Source organism: Plecotus auritus, assembly GCF_963455305.1.
Source record: "Plecotus auritus genome assembly, chromosome: 1".
In the NCBI taxonomy this organism is placed as follows: domain Eukaryota; kingdom Metazoa; phylum Chordata; class Mammalia; order Chiroptera; family Vespertilionidae; genus Plecotus; species Plecotus auritus.
In genome coordinates, this window is record NC_137770.1 from 68,895,490 (window position 1) to 68,904,067 (window position 8,578).

General features: G+C 44.4%; 1 protein-coding gene across 2 annotated transcripts; it reads right to left on the reverse strand.

The window, feature by feature from the left end:
- Window positions 1-1,046: 1,046 nt before the first annotated feature.
- B2M (beta-2-microglobulin) lies at window positions 1,047-7,536 on the reverse strand (the record flags this gene model as incomplete). Of its 2 annotated transcripts, XM_080672769.1 has the most annotated exons (4): window positions 7,287-7,536; window positions 2,933-3,208; window positions 2,352-2,379; window positions 1,047-1,371 (listed from the first exon to the last, which is right to left on the reverse strand). In XM_080672769.1, the coding sequence occupies exons 1-3, from the start codon at window positions 7,351-7,353 to the stop codon at window positions 2,366-2,368; spliced, it is 357 nt and encodes a 118-aa protein (XP_080528895.1). In that variant the 5' UTR covers window positions 7,354-7,536. The 2 variants fall into 2 exon arrangements, with proteins under 2 accessions (XP_080528895.1, XP_080528894.1); XM_080672768.1 differs by lacking the exons at window positions 1,047-1,371; window positions 2,352-2,379 and having other exon boundaries at window positions 2,901-3,208; window positions 7,287-7,475.
- Between the last annotated feature and the right edge of the window lie 1,042 nt (window positions 7,537-8,578).

Consider the following 8,578-nt stretch of genomic DNA (forward strand, 5'->3'; position numbering starts at 1 on the left):
ACTAGCACCCGCACATTATCTCTAGCCCTTCAGATTACCCTCAGGCACTGAAGTGAACTGGAAGTACCTGAAAGTTTTACATTTCACCCACTTCACACTCCTGGGCAGCTTGTAGCTTAGACAGGAAAACCCAGCTCCTTCGCTTCGAGGCAGAACAAACTCTGAGGTTCGTTCTTTGTTCTAGACCTCACCCTGAGAACAGGCTGAGTGTGGGACTTCTGAAATCACACCCTCACTTGGCTTCTTCCCTTTCCATACCCTTTATCCTCCACTCCCTTATTGGTTTCTCCTGTTTGAAATAACCCACACCTGTCATACCTCTATACATCTCATAATTTTCCCCCCTGCCTGACCACCCCAGGCTCCACTCACCAACAGGGAGAACCATTTTCCATCAAGTCTCAGCTCCAGCAAATAAATGGCTTCCCTAACACCTACCTAAAGTTTTTTGTTGTTCCCTGAACACACTTTCCTATGACCTAGTTCTTTGGGCTTACCTATGCTACCTATACTCTTTATCAGGAAGCATTAATTGTTTGAGTGCATGTTTGCCACTCCACTAAACTGAGCAATTTGAGAGTAGTGTTGTGTTTTATTCATCTTGTCAGTACCTAGCACTAGCTAACTGAAATTTTTGGTCAAATAAAAAAAATGCACCAAGAGGGTCATCATGTATAAACTATGCCTTGAAATTGAAAAATCTAGTATTTTTCATTCCAAGTTTATCTACTGCTTGCTAAAATATGAAATTCTCCAGATACTCTTGTTCCCAATTCCTCAGGTCTTGGCCCAGGGAACAGAACTCTGGCTAAAAGATGGAAGCCTAGTCTTTAGCAGACAGGTGTGTCCCTATGACTAAGTCATTTGATTTCTCTGGGATCCTGTTCCTCTTCTGTAAAATGCACATCACTGAGGCCCCTTCCTCCGTGAACCAAACCCTATAGAACAGAGGTTTACACTCTTCTTCAAGTGACACTTGAAGATTGTTTCTCTGTTTGAAACAAAAGGGTAAGAGAGGGAGATATGTATAAGAAACTGAACACATCAAGTTATTATAGTTTTATTTAATGAAGAAAAAATATCAAAATATTTGCAACATAGATTAAAGGTAAATTTTCTTTGAAAATTCTTTCATAATGGTAATCTTGAACGTAAGAATTGTCCCCTCCCTGTCCTAAGCTGCCAGCAACCTTCTGCAGATAGGTCAGCCAGGAAGACATAAAACCCAAAGTAAAATTATAAAGATTACATTTGCGTTAAGCTCAGTGTTGCCCCTTAATTTGTTCTCATAAAGCATAATAACGTATATGCATTAAAAAGAAAACAGAATTTTGAATTAGTTGGATCCAAATGAGGCAGGCATCTTCAAACCTGAGGGGAGAGGGAGGAAAGTCTTGTTAGCAAGTATACTTATTTTGTTTGGATTACAGACCACACCACCCAACTTGTCTAACTTTTGCTGTGTACATCACCATTTGTAAAGGAAGTAGCTGCAGACAATTTTCCAGACCCATTACAAAGAGCATTTCCCTTTAGTTTATTCCATTGGTTCTCCCACAACCTAAGAGAAAGGAATTGCTGGCATTACAGTTCAGATTCTGGCTCTATCATTCAGCTACTGTGTGACTCTGGTCAGGTCACCCAGCTTCTTTAATGCTCTCTTGAATTAATTTCCCTGTCCTAAAATATAACAGAAAATTTGAAGAGGCTTTCTACTCTATCCAAAGAGACAGAAAAGTCCAGTTCTTCCCTCTTTCATGCTGCTGGAGCTCCTTGTAGTTACATCCATTTTAGTATCTTTATATCGCGTTATAACAATGTTTCTATTTCTCTCCTCTATTGGACTGGGAGCCTCTAGAAGGCAAACACAGTGCTCACAGCTAGGGCTCAACAGGAGATTGAAGGAATGGGACATCTTCAGAACCATGCCACTCCTCTCTTCTGACGAAATAATAATGCAACTGCTATGCAAGAGAAGAGAAAGGTTCATTTTTGAAGGCTCAGAGATATTCCATGTGGAATTGCAGAAAAAAAAGAGCAAACTTTTGCAGGTGGTGTGGGTAACCAGCTGCCTCTACCCTGTCACACCACATCAGCAGCTCCCCTGACTTCCTTTAGAGGGCCAGTGATGCGGGCAGAGCCACAGCTGTGGCCACACACCTCCCTCATGCCACTCCACAGGAAAAGAGAATGTGACCCTGCAGGATTCTTCTCTGCCTGCTGAAATGCTATCCCAATGACTGTCCTCCATATACGAAGGGTTATCATATTAGAGCTACCTAGAAATAGTCCCCGGGACAATGGAACAAAACAAAACAAGAAAGCTTTTTTTTTTTTAGTGAGAAACCTACCTCCATGATGCTGGTTACTTGTCCTTGTCTATGAAAAAGAAAATGGGGAAAGAAAAAGGAAAACAATAAGTTTTACTTTTAAAATACTATGTATTAACAAATGTCTGGCAGAATAGCCTGCTGTCCTTAACCATGAGTACCTTGTTTAGAACGACCTAGTTGGACCCAACTCTGCCTACTAGCCTAGATCCCAACCCAGTCAGAGAGCTGGAGGAGTCCAGGATTGCGGGACTTTCAAAGGTCCGTGCTTCCCTGAGACTCTTGTTGGTCCTAAGTATCCATGAGGCTGTCAGGAAAGCCTAAGGAAGCCAGTAGGTAAGAAATGTTGGAAATGAGTATGCATTTGTGCAAGTGCTATTGCTGATCCTTAATTGCTGATCCTTACTGTTGCCTCAGGAAAACTGCCATTTCCAGGGCCATGCTGTGCAGAGGTGTCTCAGAAGATGCCACGTATCAGACCTTTAATACTATTTCCTGACAATCCCACTATGCATTTTTTTAAAAAATATCAAAGCAGCCTTATGCTGTGTCTCTATTCAGACACAACTGTCAGCAGCTAAGGAAAGAACGTGAAAACTTACCCCATTTAACTTTCATAGGCTCAGAAAGAGTAACGTGCTTCACAACGCAGCTGTACTCAGCTCCTGCGCTGGGAGTGAAGTTTGCGTGCACCAGAAGATAGAAAGACCAGTCCTTGCTGAAAGACAGGTCTGACCTCTCCACTGGCATCTTCTCCTCATTCTTCATCAAATCAATTTCAATCTCAGGAGGATGGAACCCAGATACATAGCAGTTCAGGAAATTTGGTTTTCCATTCTCTGGTGGATGCCGCGAGTAAACCTGAATTCTCGGTTTCCCTGAGGAACACGAGGGAAAGACAAATGAAAATTGCATAGTATGGCACTTGGGGCTACCTTGGTCAAAAGCTAGATCAGGCACTGAGTGTTTAAATTTGATCATCCATTCTCCCAGTTCCATTTCCACTTTTCCAAAAGGCTACCTCCATTTTGAGGGATAAACTTTGACCTAGTATCTTTCCCACAGAATTCCCCTACACATGCCTTTTTGGCTTTTTCTAGCAGATTTCTAATAGTATCTTCTTCTGTCACTGGAAATTGTGCCAAAACTTTAAGAACCTTTCTGTGGAGGCTCTCAAGAACTTTTTTTTAAATATGAAAATGAATAATCAAAATGAGAAAATAAATCATAACAACTAACAATTTTGTTGTTGTTAATCCTCACCCGAGGATATTTTTCCATTGATTTTTTAGGGAGAGTAGAAGAGAGAGGAAAAGACAGAGAGAAACATCAATGTGAGAGAAATGCATCGACTGGTTGCCTCCTGCATGAGCCCCGAACAAGGCCCCAGGCTGTGGAGGAGCCTGCAACCAAGGTACATTCAAACCTGGCACCCTTCCATCTGCAGGCTGAGGCTCTATCCACTGAGCCAAACCGGCTAGGGCACAAATAGCAATTTTGAAAAGCTGACCACAAAATCCAGAAAGGGTAATACATTATTTTTATCAATTTGTTGCCTAATAGTGCTCGAGAGCACTTTTAAAAAATATTTCTTTATTGATTTCAGAGAGGAAAGGAGAGGAAGAGAGAAACATCAATGATGAGAGAATCATTGATCGGCTGCCTCCTGCACGCCCCCTACTGGGGATCGAGCCAGCACCCCAGGCATCTGCCCTTGACTGGAATCAAACCCTTCAGCTCGCAGGCCGACACTCTATCCACTGAACCAAACCAGCTAGGGCTAGAGCACATTTTTTTTTTTATTGTATTATCTTTGATCACTTCTTTATCTGGCAATTATTTCTATGGCTTCTTAGCACCCATAAAATTCCTTAACACGTCACTCAAAAGTCTACATGATTTGGCCCTAACCTACTTTTCAAACTTCATTTTTCACTTCACACACCCTTCACAGTATCCACATCAAAAAACTCATGTTACATCTTTCTTTTTTTATTCCTGCTCCTGCCTAGATCGACACCCATCTGACTTCTCTATGTGTAGTGTCTAGTAAAGTGGCTCTGTAAATGGCAGATGTTATTATTACTCGTTGCTCAGATTACTAAAAGAGTCAACCCAAAGTATGTTTTTACAAAACACAACCACTACATCCTGCCCAGAGTTTATACACCAAGCCCCTATCTGCTTTTGTACCTGATTTCATGAGCTACAAGGTTTATATGCCCACAGAAGCTGGCAAGTAGCTTAAATGAGTGAGAACAATAGGAAACAATGGCTGAGTTAGAAAATAGGATAGGGTGAGGACTCTGGCAAATGGGGGAGAACATACTCTCCATTATGACCAAGTAGAGTAATGCATGAAAATGAGATTTGCATTTTAATCAGCACCCTGAAATGATTTCTATAGCTAGCTGGGTTCAAAATACATTGCATAATGCTACAGAACAGTGGTTTCCAAAAGGGGATGCATGACTAGACCATCCCTGGAGGTGCAGAAATAAAATATAAACTCTATTTCTGTATTTTTCATCCAAATGAAGAGAAGTGTTCTGCTACTAAATATACAGACTGACACTAATGCATGTGTATAATTAAAATATATATGGCCCTGGCTGGTGAGGCTCAGTTGGTTAAGCGTCATCTGTGCACCCAGAGATTGTTCGTTGATTCCTGGTCAGGGCACATGCCGGGGTTGCAGGCTCATTTCCCGGTAGGGGGCATTCAGGAGGCACTCGATCAATGTTTCTCTCTCATATTGATGTTTTTCTCCCTTTCCCTTCCTCTATCTCTAAAAATCAATAAAAATTTTTTAAAAAAATAAAATACATATACATTCAGGGTTCATGATTACTACAGAACAGCTGCTCCTCCAGGTCCAGAAGGTGGTGGGGAAGAGAAGTACCAGGCCACTCTGACCATATGTATCTGCCTGGAAACACTCTATCATCGAAGGAAAGGTCACCAGGAAAGAAAATATCAAAAGCCCGTAAGAGCTCTAGCTGGTTTGGCTCAGTGGATAGAGCGTCAGCCTGCGGACTGAAGGGTCCCAGGTTCAATTTCGGTCAAGGGCACATGCCCGAGTTGCATGCTCGATCCCCAGTAGGGGGCGTGTGGGAGGCGCCAATCAATGATTCTCTTTCATCATTAATGTTTCTCACTGATGTTTATCTGAATAAAAATATATTAAAAAGAATAAAATTACACAAGAGCTGGACTGAGGTATCCTAAATGAAGCCCTGGTTTATTTCCATAAAGTTAAAAGTGAAGATAAATCAAAATGCTCTTTATATTTGAGCTTCTAATACTTAGAATATAATAAAAGCAAGGTTCATCTGGCCTGGAATTCTCACTTTGAGGGAACTAGGTAGGGTTTTGCAAAATCATCTTGAAAATCTCTTTTAAGAAGAGGGCCAATATCAGCCAGGCCTGGATTTGAATCTGGACCCAGCCTCTTGTTGAAAAATTAATTTATGCCAAAAGTGAAGCAAACAAAACCCTCACATGGAACAGAGCAGAAAATTAACCCCCATAGGCAATCACCATTACCTATGTCTTGTGTATCTTGCCGAAATGATCTACACAGGCCATATACTAGTTTGGAAATTTTCAAATTAAAAATTTTTTAAATATCAGCTTGTTATTTTTCAAAAGGCTTCTACAGTCAGCAGCAAATATCATTAATAGTGACAACAGACATCATGCTTTATTTTGTAAGTAAACTATAAATTAAATACATTTTTCTCATGATCAAAAGACCACATTTCACAAAGGCCTTTATGAGGGGAAAATGAGAGGGTCCAGTACATCACAGGGTATTTGGAACGGGCTCAATGTCCGGGTGTCCCCAGTAGACAGCTGGGTAACCACTCCGATTGCCCTTATCACTGGTTTTACAGCTTCTATGACTATCTAACCTTGGCTTTTTCAAAACTGAAAGTAGAAGCTGAGTTAGGTCATCTTGGAAAGAACCAGGCAAGGAGCCAAAGAGAGAGAGCCCTCTGGAAAGGAAAGGCAGCAGGGGCCCAGGGCCGCCCCGCTTGACAATCTCAGACCTAAAGGAAGGAAGCGGTTCTGAAAAACGCAGGAATTACGGCCCAAAGGTTTACCCTTCAGCATAATACTCCAGTCAGGAGGGATTGTCCGCCATTAATTCCCTGTGTTTAAGGCACTTAAACTCTAGTCGCCTCAGTTTCCTCCTCTGTGAAATGCTAATAACCTTCCTATTCCATCGTAGATGCATTGAGACTTAAGTGACATAAAGCACACAGCGCCCCCCACACCCTGTGGGTAGCTCTTAGGATTATAAAAAAGCGACATGTAATGGGAACAAGTGAGTTAACGATGTGAATGCGCTCTGACACCCCAAAGCACCCGCCGAACGCCTGCTGCTGACCTCCCGCCAAGGTTTGATTCCACGTTTCTGGGAAAGTGCGAAGGGACAGGTGAACCGGGCAGGCGCTAGGAGGAAGCCGAAGCCCAGCGCTTCCCAGCGAGGCCGAGTTGCTGTGGGCTGATTTACCCCGCGTGCCTCCCCCAAAGGTCCGTCCCCACCCATTCACAGTCCCGGCTCAACCACGGGACCAGCCTGCCCGCCTTCCGCTCCAGCTGCGCCCGGGGAGCAAGAGGTCCGCGAAAGAGCGGTAGCGGAACCCTCCCTCACCGGGGTCGCTGTGAAGCTTGCCAACACACCGAAACTTTGTCCCTACCTACCCGGCCCCCCGGCGTGCCAGTGGTCTCCCCCGGGACCCCCACCCACCCTCCACCCCGGCTCGCAGAGAAAGAAGAAAAAAGCTTGAGTCCTGGGCTCGCACCCACATCGCTCCCCCCGCCACCCCCCCCCCCCCGCCCCGTCCCATGGCCAAAAAAGAGCACTTGGGGAACCGGGGTGGTACAGAGAGAGTGCCCAAGCGGGAGAGGAAGGGCCCGCAGAGGAGAAACGGAGGAGAGGGCACTCACGCTGTTCGGCGTCCAGGCCAGACAGACAGAGCAGCCCGAGCAGGACCACGGCCACGGGGAGAGCCATTGCCACCACAGCAGCGGAGGCCGAGGAACTGAGGGCGCGACCTCGCGTCTCGGCTTATATTCCGGGGGTGAACCGCCAATCAGAACCCTGCCCGTCACTAGTTTCCTAGCTAGAGGTGCTGGACCAGGTTAGGAAAGGGACTTCGCATTTTCAGTTTCATTTTCCTATAAAGCCTCGTGATGTGAGGGAGAAGGCATGGATTGGACGGGGTGGGTTCGCTGTCTGTAATAGGGCGCCCTCCGATCTCGGGTGCGTCCCGAGCCTGGGACGCTGACCGCCCGGCCCTAGAACTTGAGCCTGGACCGCACGTTTGTCCCGTGCCCTCGCTTTCCGAACCAGCCCGAGATGCTGATCACTTGCTTACCATATTCAACCAGTTAGGAGCCTGGAACCTGCGGTTGTCATTTGAAAATAAAAAATAAAAATAAAAAAAATGGAAGCCCAGAAAGATTAAGTGCGTGGCTAGAGGATAAACGGAGTCGGGCAGGGCAAGAACTAGTGTGAATAATTACAGCCTGGAATACACTGTAGGATTCTGGATGTGCGGGGCAAGAAAAACAGTCCAGGAACCTCGAGATGCTCAGAGAACTGTTCGGAGTGAAGGAGGACCTTCTGACTTCCTGATTCCCTTCAGGGAATAGATTCTTTTTGTAAAGCTCCTTGCCAAGGAATTTTCTGCATCTTCCCGTTACTGTTTAGGCGATTTTCTTTGTTTTGTTGCTTTGTGGGGAAAATGACCACTGATAGTAACTACTTTGAACTTTAGAGTGTAACAGACCTCTTTAGGTGCCTTAGAATGGTGCTTAGCACGTGGTAAGTATTCGGTAAACTGAAGGAGTGAATGAACTAAGCAAAGAGGGAGCGGATACCTTAATACATTCTAGGAGGTAGGAGTTACCTCATTCATTTTTATGGATGGGGAAAACAGAGGCTAAGAGACTAGTATTCAGACTCTGGCCTGATTCCATTGGCATTCATGCTCCCAACACTTAGAAGATAAAGGGCATGGCAATTTTAGTGAGAATTTAAATTGCTCCCAGCCAAAGAGGTTAAACCTACCGATTATGAGAGAGACACTATTTTAGACAGATTCTTTAAGAAAACCTACACTCCTGAGATAACATACAAAAAGATGCTGCCAGCAAATGGCTGCTGAGTCCTCTGGTCTTTCTCTTTGTGCAACAGTGAGAAGAGGAAGTGAGCCATGGGGGTGGGGAGGGGCAGA